The following is a 26369-nucleotide window of genomic DNA, read 5'->3' as shown; positions in this document are numbered from 1 at the left end:
TTGGAGAACCTGACAAGCTACCAAGAGTGTATTGCCCGCATGGGAGAGCCTGGTAAGCTCTCCATGGTGTATTCATATCCCAAATGCAGTAACAGATATATAAATACCTCTCGGAGAGCCTAGCAAGCTACTGAGAGTACCCTGCCCTCACAGCAGAGCCTGGCAAGCTACCTTGGTGTATTTGATATGTCAAAACCAGTAACAATAGGTCTCATTCCCCTGACCCTGAAAGAGCCTCCAATCATTGGGAAAGACGATAAGGAGAGGCTGCTAAAATCTCAGTGTAATAGAGATGTTACTGGTGCCCGATCGAGTAAACTATGGGATGACAGTGATACAGTGATGGATATAGACAAGTCGCATTATTAACAGTACCTATGAGTTTGTTATGGACCTTTATGTCCATACTCCATTACAGTTGTTGGAAATATGTTAAAATATTTTTCTTAATCATTTTTATCTGCAACTATAGTCTATAATTCTTTGATGTGCTACCATAAAAGATAAAATCCATTCCACAAATGTGTATTTTAATCTTTTGATAACTTTCAATGTAATTGCTTTCCTTATTGTTCTATATGTATTATTTTATACATTTAAAATATTATTCAGAGAATGAGGGAAATAGGTATTTAAATACATAAGATGGTTGGTTTGCAACTGAGTGAGAGAATGTTTTAAAAGGGAAATTTGGCAATAAATATCAAAATAAAGGACGGCTTTGACAATAGTCCCCAACCAAAGAATTAATTCTTAAGATGTACTGGACAAATATGGGTGATTTTATTTAAATGCATTTATGACAGAATGACATAATCATGACTTAGAAACTACTTAAGCCTTCAGATAGAGGGATGATGTAAATAAACGACAGTACCTGTAAAATAAAAATCTCTATGGGTTTGCAATGTACTCACTCTCAAAAAAACACTGCTAGCTAAAAAAGACAATGTATGGAGAAATTGCCTACTGAGCTCCTATTTGCATGAAAGTGATGCACTTGATCTTAAATGCAGAGAGCATTTCTTGGAAGATACATAAGCCTTATTGTAGTCATTTCTTCCTAGGCAGGAGGCCTAGGATAGAAGGAAGATACAGCTTTCATTATATAACCTTTTCTTTTATGTAAAAATATTGGTTTTTGCCTTAATAATAACATGTATTAAGTGCTTTTTGACACAAGGAACATTTTTTTATTAGCTCCTTCGTATGAGATCTAATATGGCAGGACTCTTATTCATCATTCTCTTTCTGTGAGCACAAAGGCAGAGGTTAAGTATTTCGCCAAAGATTACAGAGATAAAAGAGGCAGAGAAGAGATTTAGCATAGGAAGTCTGTTGGGGCTGGACTGAGCCATCAGGATGAGCCCATGTAGATTGTACAGCACAACGTTCAGGAACATAGGGACCCATGAAAATGGGCGAGATTTCTCATGTGTCCTGACTGGTTTGGATGAAGCTGAACATTTTCCCCCTTCAAACTGCCTTCAGAAAATAATTTCATAAATTTCAGTATATCGAAAGGGGCAGTTTTCCTTTTCTCACAGAAGCCTGGCTGGACTTTGACATGTAGATCTCAGGTGCTAGCCTGGCCTGACCTTTGACATGTAAATTCCATGCTGGAGGCCAGCCTCATCTTTGGGATGTAGATTCCAGGCTCTAGCCCAGGCTAGTCTTTGGGATGCAAACCCAAGTGCTTATAGCCTAAGAAAGGTTTGGGTTTTGTATCTTTTTCTGGAGGCCAAAATCTACTGGCCTGCAGATGCAAGGAAACAATACATGTTTTGTGCCTCAATGTTCTTTCTGTAACTTCTTTTGATGACATCACTGTATTTCGACCTTTAGAGGCACCATGATCAATAAAAGAAGACCTTAGGACACTTTGCCTCTTGTCACAGGATCTGAGCCAGTCCAGTGGGCCTCCATGAAATACAATAATTTCTCGTGCGTCCCTTGTCTCAGCGCCTCTGAACAAACGTTCACACAACAAAGTCTGGTTCTAGAATTAGAATTCTGCATTAAATTACAACGATTGCATGCGTTGCTTAAAAGAGAAAAAACAAATATGTTGTAAGTGAAAAAGAATATTTCATGTATTGACTTCTTAAAATGACAATGGGCCACTCTGTTCAAATCCAGGAAGTAAGTAGAGTGAATAATTTGACCCCTACCTTGGGACAAATCTCACTGAAGTCCTGAAGAAGCCTGCCTCTTTCTATAATTTATTCATTTAACTGTTTAATTTATTGCATTTGCATTTGAGGTAGCTAGAATGCCTTTGAGGCCTAAACCAGGAAGCATGTGTGCAAGTAAGGTTAATTTTCCTGTTTTTAATGGTATGATTCAACTGTTTTTTTTTTCCTCTGTTGATTATTTTGTAAGTATTACAAGTTTTTGAACAAGCGTCACACTGCGATAAGACAAATAACTTTGGTGACAAGATTCCTGCACATGTTCCCCCTTTATTCCTTTCCTAGAGCTTCTGCAAAACTAAGTGGTTGAAAACAATTTGAAAAGTATTGGCCAGTCAGCCCAACTTCTGAGTGGTCCCGGCCGCCGGAAGTCACGCCCTCGACTCACCCTCGGCACCATCTTGCCACATTCAACAGAGAAGAGGCCAGGCATTCTGTGAGCAATGTGGCCGGAGAAATGCTCCGGACCTGAAACTGGGCCAGCAAAACCGGGGATCCGGACGGAGGAGGTACAGCCAGCACACCTTCTCCAGATGGAGCCCTGGCGACACTGAGGAGCAACTAACACAGCTCTGGCTTGCGGGACTGGGACACGTCCGAACTGCGTGGCCGCGTTACAATCTTTTAATGGAAAACCAATTATCAAATGCTTCCTTAGTAGGGCAGTCTTTCTTGGGGGGAAACTCCAACAACAATAGTGAGTTTTGTTTTGCAATATGGAACGTAATCAAGGTAAAGAGAAAATGAAGTGAAATTCATCAGTTATACAGTTGGGGGGGCGGGAGCGGGGGGTATACTGGGGATTTTGGTGTTGGAATATGGGCACTGGTGAAGGGATGGTGTTTGAATATTGTATAATTGAGACATAAACCTGAAAACTTTGTAACTTTCCACATGGTGATAAAATAAAAATTAAAAAAAATAAAATAAACTATTATAGAGGATAAATTATACTCATTATTAGTAATCTATAAAAAAAGTATTGGCTAGTAAGAGGTGCTCCATTAAATTTTGCATTTGATGTCTTCGGTAGCAATTCATGGAGGGGCCAAACTCTGCAACTCTTCTTACTATGACAACAGCAAGTCTCCACTGCTCCCCAATACTCAGAACCTCTCCATTTCTTGCTCATCTGTCTTCTGATTTGACAGAGGGGAGCATTAGCAGTAAGTGGTCTAGCCTGAGTTGCTTCCTTTGTATTTAATTTGACAATTGCTTTTTATGTCAAGGGATACTATTTGTTTTTCCACATGAAAGAGTGATATATAGTTTCCCTTATACATTTTCTTACAATTAATTAGTCAATTTAAGAAAACAAGCTATGCCATCGGACCCTGTGCCAGGCTATTTCATTTAGGGCACCTGAGAGAGGTGGGTGAGGGCCCTCCCACCACAAGGGACCCAGCCCCAGCAGCCGAAAACCTGCAGAACTCAACCTCCACCATGCTCTCAACACACTTGGGCCAAGCCTCACTCACGAGTAAACCTGTCCCTGGACATCTCATACCTCACACCACTCATACTCCAAGAGTAGTGCACCACATTTGATGGGGTTTAAAGTAGAATGCAACCAATCTTGGAGGGAAATATATTTTTGCATATATATGTGCATACAAGGCTCAATTGCTCAATCGTTACTAACATATTAGTAATTTCTTATAGAAGGGCTTAATGGCCCCTGGGTGAAATAAATAATCTTTACACACTCTCCTCTAAGGAAGGTTTTTTGGAGCATTTTCAGCAGTTTATTCATAACAAACAAACAAAAAATTATTTTGGTTCTGCTTTGGGGCAGGGCTGGAGTTCTGGATGGAAACATCCAAAATATGGTGGTAGGAAGGTATAATGTTGGTGGGTTTGGTGTTCAAATATTAAATATAATCAAATATTGTGAACCACTTTATAAAATAAAATTAAATTTAAAAAAACATGCTACACCCCATCTCCCCCTATTTCTGGTAACTTGGCAGGCAGTCATGCCCATGAGCCACTTCTGGCTGGTGCCATATAATCTTATCAACAGCCATGATTTGGAGACTCGTTATAAATCTCTGAGAAGAGATCATAAAACAACATGTCATAGCCATGCTGCCAGACCCCTTTTCTTTCAGGGGACACTGGAGGGGGTGGGTGAGGCCCCTCCCCATCCAAGGGATCCAGCCCCAGCAGCAGAAAACCTCCAGAACTCAACCGCCACCACGCTCACAGCTGCTTTTCACACACTTGGGCTGAGCCTCACCCATGAGTGAACCTATACTATTCCTGGACATCTCATACCTCACACCACTCATATTCCAAGAGTAGTGAACTGCATTTGATGGGGTTTAAAATTGAAGGCAACCAATCTTAGAGGAAATATATTTTTGCACACACATGTATAAGCACACAAGACTCAACCTTTAACAACATGGTAGTAATCTCTTATAGAAGGACTTAATGGCCCTGGGTGAAATACAACAACAGTCACACACTTTTCTCTAGGAAACTTTTAAAAATCATTTTCAGTGGTTTATTCATAACAAGCAATATAAAATAAATTATTTTGATTCTGCTTTGGGCAGGGGTTGGGGTTCGGGATGGAGAGATCCAAAATATGGTGGTGGGGAGGTATACTGGTAGTGGGATTGGAGTTTGAATATTAAATATAATCAAATATTGTGAACTACTTTATAAAAATAAAATAACATAATGGCTCATTATGGGTTAAAAATAAAAAGAAAGCATATTAGATAAATAATAGCACAGAGAGCAAAAATCATGATGTGTTTGTGATTGGTGGATATTTAGGAAACACTGAAATAAAACAATGGTAACACTTTTGGCTTCAATTTACCTCAGTTATCATCAGAATAAGTCTTCAGAATATGTCTTGAAAGTTTTAATGAGTAAAGGGAAAAATTTTATGATCTTAAAAGCTTTCTGATCCCAATTCTATCCCTTATCATATCAATATCATTGTTTTATTTGTTTATTTATTTATTTATTTATTTTTGGGATTGAACTCATTTAATGAGGAAGAGATATCAGTTGTTCTTTTGACTTCACTTCTTTTGTCTGCTTAGATCTCTGCCAGAAGTCACAGGATAGAAAGGCTTATTCAAAGGGATTTTCCGGCAACATATCATCTGAGTCCCAGGTGATTGTTCTTTTTCTTGACCTGTGTTCTTCCTCCACATGCTCATCCAAAGCAAATGATACTGATATATTTTTCTTGGGTCTTAATCTTAAGTCTTCTTTCTGCAGGATTGGCTTTAGTGGTTTAGGTTGCTCTGAACATTGCTGCATACGTTGTCTTTTATCTTTGGCAAATCCAAATCTGGTAGAAAATCTGTCTGATGAGCATCTTTTCCCAGATCCTCTTGGGTTCTTTGCAGTTGAGATGCCTGAGGTGAATGATTGTTGGCCAGTATTCAGATCTTCATATTTTTCCCCAATGGCTGATAATAGCCAGTGCAGACTTTCAATAATGTGTTGATGGTTCCTCTTTTGTAGAATTCTGATTGCTGAACAGGATTCCACTCTGCAGATGGACTTGTTCTCATTTACTAGATTTTCCAGTAGTAGATACTCTATTATATCACGAGGTAGGAGTGCACCCTTCTTGTCTTGTTTATTTGCTAGGAGTAACATGGGTTTCCCTGCCACTCTCTTATCTGACAGCAGACGTGTTAAGATAATCTTTGCTTCTTGCATGCGATCCAAATCACTGGAGTCCAGGACAAAAACACATCCATGTGCTTGTGTATAATAGTTCGGCCAGATTTCTTGACCCTTTTCGTCTCCATTCAGGTCATAGATGGCAACTTCATACTCATCCACCAGGAGTGTAACCAGTCCAGATTTCAAGCAATGTTTCATTCTATTGGGTAGTAATCTTTGGAAGGCCTCAACAATAACGGTTTTACCAGCGTTGTCCAAGCCAACAGTAATGATGTTCACGTTTCTTCGTGTCCCTTCAGGTGTCCTAAACCGAGGCCAGCAGGCAGTCAGTAGCCGGAATATGATTTGCGTCTATTTTCTGATAATTGGCAGAGGTTTTGAGGGTTGTCTCAAATGCTCTGCATTTTGTTAGCGTCATCAAGAAGGTCAAGTCATTGGTCCAGTGGGCTCTCCGGGCGGCTGTGTCTCACCGCCTGCGTTCGGTGCTCTGGAACCGCTGTGTATGGGCTGGATCGGGACAGCCGTTGGCCAAGGACAGGTGAAGGAAGAACGAGGACCAAGCTGGTTGCTGATTAGTTACCGTTTATTTAATCTTCCATCTTTCTCCTCTTCCGTACTCCCAGCTCCGGCCTCTCTCGATCTACTCCAGCCTCTCTGGCTTCTCTCCTCTCCAATATCATTGTTTTAATCTTTTATATTCTATACACTCTTTAGCTGGTTAGTTTTCAGAAGACTTCATTAATTCATGTAGTTAGCCAAATCTTTAAAATATTTTTAATTAAAAATTTTTGGGCAAGGGGGTGACTGGAGAGATAGGCTGACCGTTTGACCCCTGGCACCCTGAGACTTCCAGGGGTAATCCCTGAGTGCAAAGCCATGAGTAAGACCTGTGTGTGGTCTCAAAAGAAGAACAACTATTTCTTGTAGAGATGAGTACCAGGAGGATTGCTCCATGGCTTAGAAGCCAGCCCCATATGCTGGAGGCAAAGGCAGCTCAGATAGAGAGGGAATACCAAGTAAAAGGTGCTAGGAGGGCCCGCTCGAGATGGGAGATGTGAGCTGAAAGTAGACTATAGACCGAACATGATGGCCACTCAATACCTCTATTGCAAACCACAATATCCAAAAGGAAAGAGAGATCAAAAGGGAATGCCCCGCCACAGAGGCAGGGTGGGCTGGGGGGTGTGAGGTGGGGGTGATGGGAGGAATACTGGGATGATTGGTGGTGGAGAATGGGCACTGGTGGAGGGATGATAGGTACTCGATCATTGTCTGACTGAAATGTAACCACAAAAAATTGTAAGTCTGCAACTGTACCTCATGGTGATTTTTATTATTTAAAAAGAACAATTCTTTCTTAAATCTTGACTGGGATCTGCAAATTGCAGGACTGTCATAGTATCTTAAACTCATTTATTTGGTAGGCAAATGCTTTAGGCCAGAGGTCTTCAGATGCTGGTCAACGAAGCAGTGCTGGCCCACAGATATATCCAAAACAAAAACCGAAACAACTCTTCAAGTGATTCGGATATACAGGCAAGGTTGAAAACCTTTTTGCCTATCATTTATTCTGGTCCCCTGGGCTATTTCAAGTGTGATCTGGGGTTACTGAAATCATTTGAGAACACTTAGAAAAGTCAAAATCTTTGGCTGTTCCTGAGACTGAGTAATTATGAATCTTTATCTTAGCAAGTTTGCTAGGGATTGTAGGAGTTCTTGAGTGTACATGGATTCTTTTTTGAAGGGTACCATGTCCAGCTGTGCTCTGGGGACTGCTCCCGGATCTGTGCTTGGGAGCTGTTCCTAGCAGTGCTCAGAAGACCATGTGCTGCTGGAGATTCTGACCTGGACCTCTTGCATGGGCTCGACCCATTGCTCCCTCTCTCTGGCCTTCCTTGGAATATTTCATTTGTAAAATTGGTCTATGGGGCTGAGTTTGATTTTGCCTCTTCATTTCTTTAAATAAACTCTCACCTCCCTGTTTTCTTTTCCCATTTCCCTTTCTACCTCCTCCACTTAGCCTCTTTGAAAAGATGAGAATACATTTAATAACCCACTCAAAAGCATGAGTAAACTCAATTTATTACCCTTCCAAATATTATTTGTTTTAATATAGAGAATGAACATGGAAAAAAGCTAAAAAACTTCATCTCTGATAGAGATTGAAGGGATTTTCAGTGCATCAGGAACTTCTTGAAATCTCTAGGACTGAAGTTTTTTTTAAGGAAACGTTCAGTGCTGAGAATAGATTTAGCATAATTAATTTTTTTTAAATAATTTAAAAAATTCTTTATTTTATAAAGTAGTTCACAATATTTGATTACATTTAATATTCAAACACCAATCTCACCACCATTACACCTTCCCACCACCATTATTTTGGATGTTTCCATCCCAAGCCACAATCCCTGCCGCAAAGCAGAACCGAAATAATATATTTTGTGTTGTTTGTTATGAAAAAACACTGAAAATGCTACAAAATAGTATCCTTAGAGGAAAGAGTGTGAAGATTGTTGTATTTCACCCAGGGGCCATTAAGCCCTTCTATAAGAGATCACTAACATGTTGTTAAAGGTTGAGCATAATTAATTCCTTAGGTTTTGAAGAAAAGGCCTGATGGCTGAAGGCAAACAAAAGAGCAGGATAAACTGTGTGATTATTAGACTCCACTTTGACTGGCAGTTCTGTGCTTTTGGCTGGCAAAGGCTGTTAAGGCGGGGACTGATTTTGTAAGAAACAAGAGTAAAAGTTTAGAGTGAGTGGTTTCCTGCTGTGAAATAAATTTTGATGAATATTAAGGTTGAAATTATTTTTGCCTACTGCTGCTTAAAATAAAGCTTCTGTCAAAACTTTAAAAATATGCCCAATTATAGACAAACTAAATGCCAAGCTGCTTTAAAGGCAACAGGAGGTAAAATATTTCTTTTAATGTGTTTATATTTCGATGCATGCTTCTTTTACACACTGCCTCTCTCCTGAAAAAGACACAATATGTGTTTTCTAGATCTGAACAAATTCTATAGACAAACTAAAGTTAATAGTGCTAGAAGCTACTTTATGAATTTAGTAAAAATGAAGTGTACATGTGTGCTATCATTGTGTGCTCAGTCATTACTGGGACTCAGAATTCAAGTTTTTATGTAGGTAATACTTGAAACCAATCCAGGTTCACGAACCAATCCAGGCACCTGAGTCTAGCGCCCTCTAGTGGGAATCCTCCTAGCCTTGTCAGTCTTCTCGCATGCTTCTCAGGGGGCTTCACTGCTTTTCTCTCTTTGTGCTTCCATCCTGAGAAAGAGAGCCTTGAGTGAGCTGTATAAAAGCAGCCATGGGGGTGCTGCGGGCCTTTTATCACCTCATTATCCTTCAGGAGAGGTGACACAGAAGCAATGCTCAATTTCAGGCTGAAAGAAAAGGTGTTGAAGAAAGGCAGTTGGACAGAGTTTTGGTAATTTCCCAAGAGAAGAAGGAGAGCAGTCACAGAGGGGTGGGAAAGATGGGGTGAGGGGAACTGCAGACATGCACTTTGGGACCTAGGGCCAAGCCAGCCACCCACAGACAGGACTGCAACAGCGGCTGTTTTGGAGTTCGTCCTGATGCACAACTGAATGACAGGGAGTAGCTAATAGGCAATTCAAGTCCTTTTATTATTTTTATTATTATTTAGTTCTACAAAATGTTAGCCTGCTTTCAAGGCCTTGCTTTAACAACCTTATAAATTAGTGCAAGGAGCACCAAGTTCTGGAAAAGGAATAAGAAAATAATGCAGCAGCTGTGATCTAAATTTGTGTTGTCAAGGTGATGGCATACAAGTTAATTTTTGTTTCCTTTTATTTTGACTGAGTGTTCTATAAAGTTGTAGACATGACCAAGGCTTCTCCATGCTTTCCTCTTGGGAGTGTTCTGCTTAGCCATGAATGGTGGGTGAGTCCAGATAACTGTTGGGGAAAAGGAGACATTGGTCGCCAGCACTCCCCATGCAACTGATTATACAACTTCAATATTACCCTCCTCTCTTTTTTCAGGTCAGAGAGAGCAAATATGAGTTCACTGATAACTGAGTCACTCATCAAAAAGGGTTGTTCTGTCCACATATCATTTATGGAAATTTTGTCTTAAATATACTTGGTACAATGTTTTTCTTCTGACAAAAACATAGCTATCTAAATAATAAATATATCACAGTCATTACTATTAAACATATTTAAACATATTTATGTATACATTATACATGGTTAATCACTTCTATCACTTATCATCCATTGCTCATCGATTTGCTTGAGCAGGCACCAGTAACATCTTCATTCATCCCTGTCACATGCTACTGTAGCCCAATGGCGTCTGCTCACTGCAGGAACAGGAAGAGCCTCAAACCATTCATTCAGGGTCTTAACAAAGAAGAGTCATAGGTGGGCGGCCACCCGTTCTTTTGACATCCTGTGGAATCCAGTCGGTAACAGCTCTAGTCCAGTGGTTGTCTCCAAATTGCATTACGTGTTCTGCCCATCTGATTTTCAACGCCTTGGCAAATGAGACAGCATCCCTGATTCTTGGTCACTGACGGAGGTTGGAACTCCAGATTCCTTCTCTCACTTGAGTGAAATGTGATATTCCAAGCATAGCTCTTTTGATTCCTCGTTGGGATATCTGAATAGCATTCTCATCCTGTTTGCGTAGGGCCCAGGTCTCTGAGGCGTATGTGCAGGAAGAATGGTGGAGTCAAAAAGATGTGCCCAGAGCCAGAGATTCCTCGTCCTCTTAAAAACTTCTTTGAAAATCTTGAAGGCATTTCACGATGCTGTAGTTGCTGACTGCCTTACTTCACTCCTATTCCTTCCCATTCCAGTCATCAAATGACGTTCTCAAGGGTGGCACTGAAGAGTTTCGGTGAGATGGTATCACCCTGCTGAACCCCTCTCTTTACGTTGATGAACACCTCCTTGTAGAATGGTGAGATTCTGGTGGTGAATCCATAATATAGCTCATGGAGAATCCTGATGTACTGAGTTTGAACGCCCTGTTTGGCTAGGTCTTCAATGACTGCTTCAGTCTTAACAGAATCAAAGGCCTTCCTTAAATCAATGAAAGTTAGACAGAGCAGCATCTTGATCTCTCGTGAAATCTCAATATGCTTGGTCATCATGTGGATATGGTTGATGGTGCTGAATCCTTTTTGGAACCCAGCTTGCTTGCCTGGTTGTCCTTCATCTAGTGTTCTGCCAATCCTATTTAGGATGACTCGAGTGAATAACTTGTAGACAATGGATAACAGGCAGATTGGGTGATAGTTGCCAATCTCATGGATGTCTCCCTTCTTGTACAACAGAATGTTCCTGTTGGTTTCCATTGGGACAGAACCTTGCATTCAGACAGGTAGCATGTGAAGAGCCAAGCCAATGTATTGATGAGTACTGGCTGCAGATTCTTCAGGCGTTTGGGTCTGACTTTGTCTGGACCAGGTGCTGTAAGCTTCTTTATCGATGAAATGGTGTGTCAGATTTTGGTAGGGATACTGCTAGAAATGACATATCCATCCTGCGGAATTTGGAATGTGGGCAGTTGGATGTGGCTATTGAAGAGATCTGGGTAGAAGCCATGTATAACATTTTCCATTGCCCTTCTGGAAGATCCATCAGGACGTCGGAGAACAGTCATCTTGGTCTTATAGTTGGCCAAAGATAGCCGGCGTTGAGAATACTTTTCCCAGCTTCTGCCACATAGGCCAACACTGCTGCTCTTCTCTCTTTGAGGACTTCCTTTATCGCTTCTCTGCACAGCTTTGCTAGCTCGGACGTTAGCTTGTGATTGTCTGAGGCTCGCACCAAACTACGTTGGTGAATGAGCTCGAGAGTTTCCGAAGACAGGTGTCTTTTTGTGGATTTCTCTCTCTTACTGTTCCTTGCACCATCATGGAGGTGCCGAACCAGTCTATCATATTCCTCGTTGATGTTGTCAATGACAACATATCTTCCATATTGCTGCAGTAGTGCCAAAGAGATCCCAGTTGGTGGTAGTTCTGGGAGTTCTCTTCTTAAGCTTTGCAGCCCTTTCTTCCTGCTCCGTGAAGTAGAATCTTGCATGAAGGAGACAGTGGTCTGATCCTGTTTGGAATTTTGGGACAACAGCAACATCAGTCAGGCAAAACCGTCGATTGAATACGATGTGGTCAATTTCATTGTGAAACTGTCCACCGGGAGACTCCCATGTCCAACGTTTAGATTCAGCCTTCTGGAACTGTGAGTTACCATGGATGGTCTTGGTTAACATGATGAACTCAGACAGTCTCTCACCCTGCTCATTCCATTCTAGGCTGTGGGTCTCGATATGGAGTTCTTCAGGCAATCTTCTCGGTCCTATTTTGGCATTAAAATCACTGACAATGACCTTATAGAAGGAGTGGTCTTCTTTATAGAACTTCCCCAGCTCCATATAGAACATCTCAATTTCTTCTTTGTCATAGTTGGATGTTGGTGCGTAGACGACGAAGATAGAAACTGCCGGCTATTGAGCCACATATATTCAAACATAAGCATCTGATTTGGTTGTTAGGCATTCGAACAAACCAATGCTCATGGTTATTAGTGAATGTAAATTAATGTAAGTTGAGTCACAATCACTCAGAGTGTTGAGTATTATGACCCCCCATGTGTTCAAGTATAGTTAACTAGAAGTGTTTGAGTTAGTACTAGACATTAGATCTTTTGACTCGATCTCATTCCTTCTCTGTACTGTATGCTCTATTCTATTAAAAAAAGAAAAGAAAATGGGCAAAGAACAGGAAATTGAGCATTTTGCTCATGCCAGCCACCACATTAAGACTGCAGATACAGTAAGAATCTCTGAGATGGGGAAGGGTACTTTACATTGCCATCTACTTTCAAATCCACAATAAATCAAACTCAAAAACTTGTCATCAATCTTCTCACCTTTTTGCTTCAAACACTTAATTGCTGCTTTGGCAATTCCTTTTAGGATAACCTTGCTAAGAGGAGAAGATAGAAATAGAGTGTTATGACCTTGGGAGATAAGCAGAAGGGAAGCACAAAGCACACTGCAAATATCTCAGTGTTTATGACTGAAGAAAAGCTAAGTGGATCCGTTTCCTTTCATGATGAAGTTGTTTGAGTCCTACCTTTGAACAAGACCAATTTTATGTTCCCAGCTAATGTGAAATGTGACACAAAAAAAGAACTGATCCCCAACTGTTCTGGAGAAAGATTAAATGCACTTCTTGTTCCTTTCACAGCTATTCATCATTTTAATTGGTTTTGAAGCAAAAAAAAAAACAACCCAAAAAACTTTGACAGCATTTGTGATGGGAATCCAACTTCATAATTCATAAACTATGGAAAAGTGATTACAGCTTTTATTTGGAGGCTGTTCACAAACTTTATTAAGTTGCTATGAAGATGAAAGACCAGAATGCACATTAATCACACAATTACTTTGAGCATTGGGATTGTAGCAATTGAACTTTGGATACTAGACTCTTGAGAAGGTAATACTCTACTTTAGATCTCTTGGAAATAACATGCCATCAACTCATTATGTTCCTTGCCATCTCATACTGCCATCATTATTTTTACAATATCTAAGAAACAGGAAAGGAGATCATCTACCCTTCACTTTCTCATCTACGACTTCCTCTCAGCTACATGATTCCGCACAATTTTTATCCCAGCATTTCCCTTTGTTTCCTCCAAAGTCAGAACACTCTATTGAAATCACAGAATGCCCATATTTCAATCTCTGTCCTACACTGTATGCTTCCCAAATTTTCTGCTTTTCTAACTATCAATACACCTTACTGGACTCAGCAAATTTCTAGCCCACCCATTTTCTTTTTATACTATTTCTAGTCCATTTTGCATTAGCATGCTTTCTATCAACACTGAACTACATCTCTCAGAGTTTTCAGGGTCTGGTGCTTATATCTAAGGGACTACCAAACTTTTTTTTCTGATTTGTTTGGAAAGGCCAGATGGCTTCTGCTTTAGGCAATGTGGGGCATACAGTCTCTGTCTTTGTGATGGGAAAACAGCACACAGAGCACAAAACAAATGGATGTGACAGTGATCCTATAAAGCCTTAAGCCAGCCAAAGGGTAGTGGGTTGTCTTAGTTGGAAGAATCCTGTTTGTTGTGAGTCAAAATGTGTCTCCCCCAAAGATAGGTGAAACTTAGAACTCTGGAATAACCCCCCAAAGAGGTGACATTTTTTGGACATAGAAGCTTTGCAGATGTGAGCAGGTTTAATGAGGTCATTTGAGGGTGGGATGGGGTGGGGTTCTACATTCAGTGCCTTGTCCTCATCGGGAGCCTATGTGAAGAGATAGAGACATAGAGACACACAGGAAGAACAGGTTGGGTAATATGGAGGAAGAAACTGGAGTGACAGATGTATAAGTTAAGGAAAGTCAGTGCTTGCCTCACTCGTCAGGATTAAAAGAAAAGCATAGAACAGAATCACCCTCAGAGCCTCAGGATGATGATACCTGCAAGGATTGGTTCTTAATTTTGAACTTTTCCCCTCCAAAGGTGTGAGAAATAAATTTCTAGTGTTTAAAACTTTTCAGTTTGTGGTAATCTGATAAGTTGGACATAAACATATGACTTGTGTTGTGTTCTTTCCTTCTTCTCCATGAAATGCCCTCCATTTTATTTCACCTGTAATCTTTTCCTTCTAACTGACTAATTTGATTCAGAGGATGTAGATCAGAGGTAAAATAATATGTCTTGCATACATGAGATCTAGGCTCACTCATTGGCAGTTGCCTCCTTCTCATCCATTAAAGAAAGAAAAGTCAAGATCTAACTCGACTCAGCTCAAATAACACCATCTTTAGAAAAAGTCCTCTCCAAATGACACTTTATAGGGATAAATGCCCCTCACAAAACCTGCCTCACTTTTTCACTTTTCCAGTGCAGGTTGAGTTTCAGAAATGTGGACTATGTCTTCTTATTTGATGTTCTGTGCACAGAGCAGACTTTCAACTCACATGGAATGAATAAATGAATGAGCTTATTATAAGAATTACATAGATAATTTTGTTGACTCTAATATCATTTGAAGCTACGAGGATTATCAGGCAGAGCTTGCTCATTATTTGTGCATTAATAAAGTTAGTCAAGTAAGAGAGTTTGTTTTTGAAATTGATCTGAATGATACCATAAGTATGCTTTAAGGGTTTTCAAATCACTAAGCATTCCCCTTTTCATTACTTGTGTTTTAGTACTAGAAGCTTGTAGGATGACATTACTTTGTCCTCTCCCACCTTGCCATGAGGAGCTTGTCCCAGTTTTTCCTGGAGTTTAGGGTTACCCCAGTCTCACCCATCAAGGTGTTCCCGAATCTCTCCCATCCCTTTGTTTAGCTGTAATCATTTCTCTATGCTCTCTTCCCCAAAAAGAGTTAATCAGCTTCTCCCCCTAATATGACTCTGCTAATTTGTAAGGTTAGACCTTCGTAGGATACTGAACTTATATTATAAGTTAATATTGCCTTTCTCCTTGTGCCTTTTGAATAATTTACTTTAAAGCAATGTCCTTTTTGTATGGACACGAGAAGACAATATTATGCTTTTGTAACTTGGGATTTAATTGGCCTCTAATATTATTCCCTCCCGGGCATCTGCTTTCTCCACTTAAGCCTCAGTTGCCCTCAGTTCCTAGCACCCCAAAAGCAAGGTCTTGACGAGGGATGGGACGGATCCAGGGCAAGCAGTGAGTTATGTGCTACCCTGGCATCGAGATGGGCCTGGCCAAAGTGCCAAATTCTTAACTATAAGTTAAGAGCTTGATCATAGACAAATGCTGTCATGATCCAAAAGTAATGATGAGACTAGGACTCTGCTAGGGATAGGAAAGACTGATCTGGCCTGAGCACTGTAGTCTGAGATTGAGATGGCCCCAGGAGAGCAATTCTATAAGCTTTAATGCATCTCTTATTGTGTCCATATAAAATGATTAATATTATGAATGCTTATATGTTTGCTGGATGAGAAGAGGAAAAACACACTCATGGGACTCCGCCTTTGGGTGGATCCTCCTCCTGAAAGAGAATTAAGTCCTAGGAGAAGCATCCCCTGAGGGAAAGGAACCTTACCCTATTGTTTGTGACCACACCTATGTGTACGCTCCAACCCATCATGCTTGGGGATTTAACTACGCTGTAAGAATGGGTTGGGGGGGTGAGATCCACAGATTGAGAGCCAGGAGAGAAGCAGAGAGAGAGAATGAAATAAACTGATTGAGCAACCAGTTTGGCCTTCTTCCTTCCGTTGCCTGCTCTTGAGAGAGAGAGAGAGAGAGAGAGAGGGAGAGAGCACACACAGCGGTTCCAGGATACCAAATGTGGGCGGTGAGAGAGAGCCACCCGGAGAGCCTGTGAGTGCACATGCCCCTCGACGTGTGCCTTAGTTTTTTACAGAAGCTGACATGCTTAAACCTACTATTTCATGTGGCAGCACCAAAGCACTCCATTTACATCACATTTGAATATGGTGTTGTGGTAAACAGAATTATATATTATTTTAATTGCATATCACTATTGTTCTTTTTAAAAAAATGTAGATGGGAAAGTGAAATAAATTGACACAAGATAAAACTAGAGTTCTCATAAAATTAATTCAATTGAAACAGATAGAAATCATTTTGTATACTGCAGCAACAAACCTTATCTCCAGTTAAAAACTCTTTGGTTTAGTGAAGTTTCATTAAATTTAAATAGAAAATAAAAATATTTTTAATCATCAATATTTTGACAAAAATGCAAATCAAGGCAGCAATGATATGAGAATGGCATATATTAAAAGGCTGGAAACTGCTGGTGTTGTAGGGACATGATGAATAAAGGAGGAATCCTCCCTCACTGTTGGTGAGAAGGTTGCTTGGTTCAACCTCTACAGAAAATAGAATGGAAATTCCTCAGAAAAGTGAGACTATAACTCTCATATGATGGAGCACTTCGACGTCCTTACATCTACCCTCCAAACACAAAACCATTAAGATATTTGCATAGTTATACTCATTGCAATGCTTAATATAATAACTAGAATATGTCCAACAATAGATGAATGGATAAAGAAACTATAGTATCTACACACAGTGAAATACTATGCAGCTATAAGAAAAAATAAGATCTTTTAGTTTACTGCAATGTGGAGGGAATGGGAATTTATCATGTTAAGTGAAATAAGTCAGAGATATAAGGACAGATACTAGATTTTGTCACTTATCTGTGATACATAGAGAAACAAAACAAGGAAAAAATCAAACTGTGACAAACCCTTAGCCTTGTATTACAAATCTCAAGTTACCAAGCAGTATGGGTAAGTATTGAGGGGAATAAAGAGGCAGAGTATAGGTGACAAAGGACAATAGTGAAGGGTCATGACCACTTTGTTGATAGTGGGATGCAATTAACTTTGTACATCAGTACCATAAAAATAACACTATTGCCACTTTGTTACTTAAATTATAATAAAAATAAACCATAGAGCTTGCCACAAGTGCGTGTGGTGCCAAGGACAATTAGGATAGAGAAGGAACCAGTATGACAATAATTGTTGGAAATGATCACTCTGGACAAGAACTGAGTGTTGAAAATAGATGAGGGGGTATACGTGATAACCTTGCAGTATCTGTATTGCAAACCATAATGCCCAAAAGAAATGAAAGAGAGAGAGCGAGAGCGAGAGAGAGAGAGAGAGAGAGAGAGAGAGAGAGAGAGCGAGAGAGCGAGAGAGAGAGAGAGAGAGAGAGAGAGAGAGAGAGAGGTACACACAGTACACACAGGCAGAGAGAGAGGGAGAGAGGTGCCTGCTATAGAGGCAGGCAGTGGGGTGTTGGAAGGGAAACTGGGGGTTGGTGGTGGGAAATGTACACTGGTGAAGGGATAGGTATTGGAACATTATATGACTGAAATCCAATCATGAACAACTTTTTAACTGTATATCTCACCGTGATTTGAAAAAAATTTAAAAAAACCAAACAAGAAAAACTTTCCATCATGTGGTATTGAGTATGGTACTTACTAAAGGTGTGTATGGTTGTCCTATACTAGATAAGAAAGAAAAAAATCATAGCTCTCTTTGAAGATATCATCAAAAATTATGTCTGAGTTGAGCTATATTAAAAACTAGTTACTCTAATTTATGTTTTCAGCTTTCTGAAAATTCAATCACAAGTTCACATTTATTGCTCAAATTTGGTGACTACACATATTTTCAAAAAAGTTAAAATGTAAAAGTAATAGAAATGATATTTAAATTAATTTTATTGGTTTAAAATTCTAACATAGGTTTAGAAGTAGTTATGAAATTTTAAGATACAAATATTGTTGGGATAAAGAAAGGAAGTGAAATATCTGCTGGATTTAACTTGGCTTAGGACCTAAAATGAAAATGGGCAAGTTATTTTCTGAACTTATTGAACTGAAGGCATCCTGAATCCACTTCCTGAGTGCCATGTCTTTGTTGGGGATGCTGAAATGGATGGTCAGGCAGAACTGTTTCACAGCCCTCTCATTCCCTGATCTGTGTTACATAAATGAAAGTAGTTTTATGGAGAAGGGTGTGGGCAACCATTCTTTCAGGTTCCTTGCACTCTGAGGAGATAGTTTTTCTTAGAACTTAAGTAGGGATTGACTTACCGTATGAACCAGCAGTCCCAAAATAATGGAAACCTTAATTTCATACAAAAACCTCTATGTGCATATATGTTGTGATTCCATAATTGCCCATATTGGAAGTCATCCAAATGTCCCCCAGCTAGACAATGGTAACTACTACAAAGCAATAAAAAAAACCCACTGTGGATATAGCCAACAATGTTACCTTACGCATTTGTCAGAAGCCATATAATAATGAGTTGAAAAGAGTTACTATTTCTTTCTGTAAACAGTGAATTTAAAAATAGTAATTGACTATCTGACCAGAATGCTTTTATGTGATAAAAAGTAAAAAGCTCTTACCCTGGTAGAGTATTTCAGATATTTTCTAGTCATAGGTTTGGAATGCACTGGAAGGACAATTCTCAACAAAACTGAACACAGGTGGGCCATGAATTCTTTCTGGTTTGGTCAGCAAGATATGGAAGAAACAGTGCTTCTGGGGTTTTTTCTGCTTGTGCGTTTCATCACTGGTCAGGCTAAATGCAAAGAAATATATGGTGCCTGGAGAATATCTTCTCCAGGCATCATATATTCTTTCAGATTTAGAAAGAATTTAATTCCATTTAAGAAAAAAATGCCTCTGAAGATACAATCAAATAAGCATTTGTTGGAAAGTATCCTATTTTATAAAGTGTATGAGGGTAGAAGGGCACTTTTGGGAAGACAAGATAGGATGGAACTTCTGGGTTTTTGAAAATATTCAGCCCATATTTTGGAAAAGAAGAATTGATCCTTTTCTTATTCCTTTCCAAGTTCTTGCCTGTGGTCTGTACCAACTCTTCTCTACACAGGATATAAATTGAGGCTTGCCTAGTAAGGGAAGCTCCTTTCAATTCATCTTCATCTTTGATTAATTACCATAATTGATGTAACATTGTTTCTATCCCTAAACCTATTAACCATCAATGTTCAAGTCATAGGCTCTCAACTCTCATTAATCTCACTGCTTATGAGTTTTTTTGTTTTATTTGCGTGTTTTATTTCCTCATTATGCAAATTTCAAGTCAACAATGAAAATATGGACATGATAGCCTCAGTATCACCTTTGTGTTCAAGGGCATTGGAAAGTCTTTGAACATCGCTACATTTTCTCCAGTGATTTTCCTTTCTTTGTGATAAGAATGAGTAGAGAGGTTCAGGGGAGGACTGTAAATGGAGTTAATATTTTCAGAGAATAATTTGATAAAGTTTATCAAAATTAAGTTGCATATGTTTCTTGACTCAGAAATTTCTCATCTAGGTATTTATTCTAGAGGAATTCAAAGATCCATTTCCAAGAAAAGATATTTATCACATACTTTACAGTAGCCAAATATATGGGGACAACCAAAATGTGAGTTGTTAGGGGTATGGCTAAATAATCAATTATGATGAATCTAAACTGAGGAAGAAGACATGGGGTTATAAACAAGAGCAGAGCATCCATATGATCCACCATATAATTTCAGTTCTGGAAAACAGGATCTAGAAGGGTCCACACAAAAGTGCAGCATCACCAATGTTGGGAGGTAAAATAGGATGTATAGAGGAGGAGTAGAAGGAGACAGAGAGAAAGGAAACTGCAGTTTTTATTTTAAATGCATTTCTACAATACCTGGATCATTTTTATGATGAGCAAACCTTGCTTCTATCCAAAAATGCAAATATGGAAAAAACAGGAGTGATGAAGTTTTATGAATTTAGGAGTTATAATTGAACAATTTCTCTTTCAGTTTATTTAGTGATTAGCAAGCTCCCAAATGACTTTAAATATACTAACTTTTTTTTTTCCATGTGGTATTAGGCACATGGACAGGCATATGCAATCTCCTATGTGCAGTGAAAACACTGATTCTCCAAGACAAAGGCAGTTTCCCACTCTTCTACATCCCACACTCATAACCATGTTCAATAGTAATTGATTTTTTTTTTGTTTTTTGGGTCACACCCTGCGATGCTCAGGGGTTATTGCTGGCTCTGCACTCAGAAATTACTCCTGGCAGTGCTCAGGGAACCCTATGGGATGTTGGGAATCGAACCCGGGTCGACCACGTGCAATGCAAATACCCTACCCGCTGTGCTATTGCTCCAGCTCCAGATTTTTAAATGGCAACTTTTACTAGAATACAATTTTAAAAACTTTTAAAAAATTAATGTAGAATTTACCTACACTGAAATATGTGCTGCAAAATGTGCAGCCTGATGGGTTTTGACCACCTCATGCTCATGCATCCATCATGGCAATCAAGCACTAGAACATTTTCATCTCCTTGGAGAGTTCTTTTATGTTCTTTTTAGTTCATCTCCACCCACCTAGGTCAACCACTCCTCTGATTTCTATTTCTATCACAATTACTTAATTCTGCCTCTTTTAGAATACATGGAACAAGAGAGTATTTATGAGTATCTTTGGTGTTTGCCTTTTTTAAAACTAGCAATCTTTTTTTTTTTTAGCTAGCAATCTTGATGAGACTTGTCTTTTTTGTTGTATGCATCAGAAGTTTGCTCCTTTGCTTGCAGAACAGTACTTCCCTGTATGAACACAGCACATGGCACAATTTTAGGTATTCATTTATTTGTCGATGGTTATTTGAAATATTTGTGTATATATTATATGAGGAATTAAATCCAGGGCTTTACACATGCAACACAGATTTAACTTTATAACTTTGTGCTTGTTTAATTTTGTAAGACACTGTTAAATATATTTTAAGAGATTATACCATTTGAAATATATGAGACTGACAGGAGATATTCCCTGAAAAATACCTATCTTTGGTGAGCATCTATAAATATTTTCTTTTTCTTCTTTTAATTTTTTTGTTTTGGTCCATATCCAGAGATGCTAGTGCATTACTACCAGCTTTCTGCTTGGGTGTCACTCCTGGCAATGTGGCAATGTTCAGGGGACAATATGATGTTGAGGACTAAATCCAGGCTTCCTACATGAAAAGCATTTGCTCAATCTATTTGGGCCAACTCCTGGACCTATAGGCATTTTCTAGAGGTTACAGAAGAGGCACTGTAGAAAATTACTTTATGAAACTTAAATAACTGTCTTTGTTACCTAAAGTAGCTTTGTCCCAAGACAAAGGGGCCTTGAGGGGCTGGAGTGATAGCACAGTGGGTAGGGCATTTGGCTTGCATGTGACTGACCCAGGTTCAATTCCCAGCATCCCATTTGGTTCCCTGAGCATTACTGGGGTTATCCTGAGTGCAAAGCCAGGAGTAACCCCTCTGCATCGCCAGGTGTGACCCAAAAAGCAGAAAAAAGAGGGGCCTTAAGACTCCAATTTAGGCAGCCTTATAGTTGCCAACTTCCTGCTAAAGAGAGGGCTTTGCAATCCTTGGGAAAAAGAAGATGGGTGGCATCATTTTCCTTAAGCTGTACTACAAAGAAGTAGTAATTAAAACAGCATAGTATTGGAATAGAAACAGACCTGCAAACCAGTGGAACAGAGTTGAATATTCTGTCCCAGACTCTCAAGTATATGATCACTTAATCTTTGATAAAGGAGAAAGAAATATGAAGTGGAACAAGGAAAGCTTCTTCAACAAGTGGTGCTGAGAAACTGGACAGCTACCTGCAAAAAAAAAATGAACTCTGACCTTTGTCTTATGCCAGACACAAAAGTCAGATCAAAGTGGATTAATGACCTCAATATAAGACCTAAATTCATGAGGTACATGGAGGAAAATGTAGGCAGAACCCTCCATGGCATTGAAGCTAAAAGCATCTTTAAGGATGAAACACCACTGAGCAAGCAAGTGGAAACAAACATAAATGAGACTACATTAAATTAAAGAAGCTTCTGTACCTCAAAGGAAACAGTGACCAAAATACAGAGAAAGTCCACTAATGGGAAAGAATGTTTAACAATACCCATCTGATAAGGGGTTCATATCCAGGATATACAAGACACTAGTATTGCTGTACAAAAAAAACCCAAACCTCCAACCCCATCAAAAAATGGGGAGAAGAAATGGACAGAAGCTTCTACAAAAAATTAATACAAATGACCAAAAGGCATATGAAAAAATGCTCTACATTGCTAATCATCAGGGAGAAGCAAATCAAAACAACAATATCATCTCAAACCACAGAGACTGGCACACATCAAGAAAGAACAAGAACAACCAGTGCTTGCATGGATGTGTGGAGAAAGGGACTCTCTTCCATTGTTAGTGGGGATGCTGACTGGTCCAGCTTTTTGGAAAAAAATATGGGAATTCCTTATATGGGAATTCCTTAAAAAACTAGAAATTGAGCTTCCATGTGACCCTGTAATTCCTCTTCTGGGAATATATCCGAAGGGTGCAAAAAAGCAGAGTATAAATGACATCTGCACCTGTGTGTTCATTGCAGCACTGTTCATAACAGCCAGAATCTGGAAACAACCTGAGTGCTCGAGAACAGACAACTGGTTAAAGAAACTTTAGTACATCTATACAATGGAATATTATGCAGCTGTTAGGAAAGATGAAGTCATGAAATTTGCTTATAAATGGATGGTCATGGAGAGTATCATGCTAAGTGATGTGAGTCAAAAAGAGAGGGACAGACATAGAAGGACTGCACTCATTTGTGGAATATAAAATATCATAATATGAGACTGACATCCAAGGACAGTAGAGACAAGGGCCAGAAATATTGCTCCATGATTGGTAGTCTTCCTCATTAGCTGGGGAAGAAGGCGGCTAGAATAGAAAGGGATCACTAAGTCAATGATGGTTGAAGGGATCGCTTGGGATGGGAGATGTGTGCTGAATGTAGGTAAAGGACCAAATGTGATAGCCTCTCGGTATCTGTATTGCAAACCATAATGACCCAAATTAGAGAGAGTATAGGGAAAATTGTTTGCCATAGAGGCAGGGGAAGAGATGAGATGGGGAACATGCAGGGACATTGGTGGTGGAAAATGTGCACTGGTGGAGGGATGGGAGTTCGATCATTGTATCACGGAAACTCAAACATGAAAGCTTTGTTAACTGTATCTTACAGTGATTCAATAAAAAAGAGAGGGTTTTGAAAAACCAGTTCCAGGATGAACCGAGAGCCGCGGCACGAGAAGCAGAGCCTCCGTGCCTATTGACTGTGATCCTGAGGTCTCCTAACCCATTTTGGCACCAGAGCGGATGCTTGAGCCATGCATTTTGACTGTGAACTGAGCTACAACCTTGTGCAGCCCAGGGAGGGATTTTTTTCCCTCTCCACCCCATTTTTTCTGAGCGAAAATGGCGGCAGCGACTCAAAGTCTTCACTCTTACCAATGAAGAGAAATTATTAGATGATGCCTATTCGGCAGGCCTGATTGTTGGGGAAAATTTCCAATCAATAATAGTGAGTTCTGTATGGAAATATGAAATGTACTCAATATATATAGAGAATAATGGGAATGTCATTAGCTACTTAGATGGGGGGTGGGGTGGGAGGGGGGTGTATTGGGGTTCTTGGTGGTGGAACGGGTGCACTGGTGAAGGGATGGTGGTTTAATCAGTATTTGACTGTGACTTAAACCTGAAAGCTTTGTATTTTTTTCTTGTTTTCACGGTGGTTCAATAAAATATTTCTTTAAAAAAAAAAAAAAAGAAAAACCAGTTCCAGCCAGCTTCTATAGCATGCTCAGAGAATACAACCCTTGTCTTGTTTCATTTTTTTCATTTTATCTCCAAATAGATGCTAATGATATGTGAGATGTATGAGCAAACATGCAGTCCTACAACTTCGGTAACAACTTTAGTACCATCCAATCAAATGCTACTTATGCCCAATCCCTCATGCATATTCCTCCCCTTAGTTAGAAAAACCCTTAAAACCCTTTGCCCTGAAACCCTGTGCAACATGGCCCTTTGAGATCTCCCACAAGCATGTTTTGGGTACATACTAAGACTTGAATAAATATCCCTACCCTTATCTTCACTCTTGTCCTGGAAATCTTTCTCTGACAAAAGCAAAGAACCAAGGGATGGCCGGGTCTCGCTCTTGCACATCTTTTCCTGGTTACATCTTTTGGTTCCACAACTTCAAAGTCAGTCTGACTGAATCCAGTTCTTGAGGAGAGAAAGAGCCTGGTCTTCCAGGTAAGGCCAAATCCCCATACTTTTCTGGACTCCTAAAAGTGACATCTCGATCTAAGTCCCCATGTGTCCTCTGACATTCAGGGTGTCAGGAGTTCATTTTAGGTCTGCAGATTAAGAGCATGTGGGATGGTCTGAGGCCACCTGTGGGACTAGTAGGGGAATTGCTAACCCGAAATGATTAGGTGTTTACCCAAATTCTTCCTTAATTTTTGAGTTCAATGCGAGGTCATCATTGGTGGTCTCTTTATCTCTGTGGTCTCCACAGTCTATTCCATAATTAGAACCAAAGGCAACCAATGTATTGAACCCTTAATGTTTCAATCCTTGCTCTTCCTCAGGTTTGGAGACACACGGTGAGATCTTATTTCTGCTTCAGGAGGGATGAACAGAGATTTTATTCTTCCTCTTTTTTAGCTGGTAGCCCCAGAAGTTGCAGAATTCGGCTTCATTCTGGGCATATTTTCATACAGTTGCTGCATACCAAAGAGTCTTTGCTTCTTTAGAATTGTGCAGCCATCTGCATATTTTTTCACTTTGAGAAACTGCCCTTTCTTCTCATTTCCTACAATAATGACTGCTTTAGACACACAATGGTGGGACCTGATGGTTCCCATTCACTCTCCCAAGATCCTTTGCTGTAAGTGCATCAGATCCAGTCTTTCTTAGGGTGTTCTGCCCCATGGTGACTTTAGTCTTGTTTCACTAGTATTACTTCTTTTCTTTGTTAGGGATCAAAACTAGGTCCTCACACATGTAAAAAAAGTGCTCTACCCTCAAGCTATATCTCCTGCCTCATGGGATGTGCATCTATTTTTAATGATTGTCTCATTTGTATGGCAAGTAAGTTTTACCAAGTGAGTTTTACCCATTTGTATGGCAAGTGATTTTTTCCAAGTGGGTTTTACCGTAGTTTTAACATGGTAACATGTTACTTTTAAAAATAATCTATTCAGTTAAAACAGTGATCCAAGTAAGTAAAAATAATTCAATAAATAATAGCACAGTGGGTCATGTTTAGAAAAACTGTAGCTCCCCAATAGCTATTAAAGACACTCTGAGCAATGTGGTTAATCATCATAAGAGAGATTTGCTAAGCACCCATTGTCACTCAGAATATAATGAGTCCCAGAGTGTATTTGGGTCCCTGCTTGGGACTTACATCAGAGATACTGTTACTAAATATATTCCTGTTAAAATCTTTGTTATATCTAACTAGCCCTGATGTGTGAAAAACCTGAGCATCCAATTAATTTCTAGATCAACACTGCATGCTTTCTGATTAAGCATCATAAATGCTATTCAGAGCTCTCTGTGGGCTGGTTTGGGTTCCTGCTGTTGGTGGAGCAGCGTTAAGACTACTGATTTTTTTTTTTTTTTGCTTTTTGGGTCACACCCGGCAACGCACAGGGGTTACTCCTGGCTCATGCACTCAGGAATTACTCCTAGCCGTGCTCAGGGGACCATCTGGGATGCTGGGAATCGAACCCGGGTCAGCTGCATGCAAGGCAAACACCCTACCCGCTGTGCTCCAGCCCCATGCTGCTGATTTTTTTCTATGATATCATCAGACAAAAATCCCTGGAGTCTGGTGCCCCAGCTTTTGTGGTGCCTAATGAGACCTTTGCTCTTTCACATTTCTATCTGTTGTACTTAGAGATATCTATCTCTCATCTATCACCATCATACATATTCCTGAAGGTTGTTCTAAGTGCCAGGAAAAAGAGAGAAGCAGTAATTAGTGACTATCTCCCAAGTTTAGAATACTTTACTTTCTCTACTAACTCT

General features: G+C 39.7%; 1 protein-coding gene across 1 annotated transcript in view; it reads right to left on the bottom strand.

The window, feature by feature from the left end:
• Nucleotides 1-5285: 5285 nt before the first annotated feature.
• The window catches only part of LOC105943088 (ADP-ribosylation factor-like protein 13A), a 28212-nt gene continuing 7128 nt past the window's right edge, over nucleotides 5286-26369 (bottom strand). The window contains exon 2 of the mRNA XM_055132143.1: nucleotides 5286-6203. Within this exon, the coding sequence (XP_054988118.1) occupies nucleotides 5286-6203 (918 nt within the window). The remainder of the gene's footprint in view (nucleotides 6204-26369) is intronic.

The sequence above is a fragment of the Sorex araneus genome, chromosome 3 (assembly GCF_027595985.1).
Source record: "Sorex araneus isolate mSorAra2 chromosome 3, mSorAra2.pri, whole genome shotgun sequence".
Lineage (NCBI taxonomy): Eukaryota > Metazoa > Chordata > Mammalia > Eulipotyphla > Soricidae > Sorex > Sorex araneus.
Note: the sequence above shows the minus strand (reverse complement) of the source record. Positions and strands in the feature narration are given on the sequence as shown.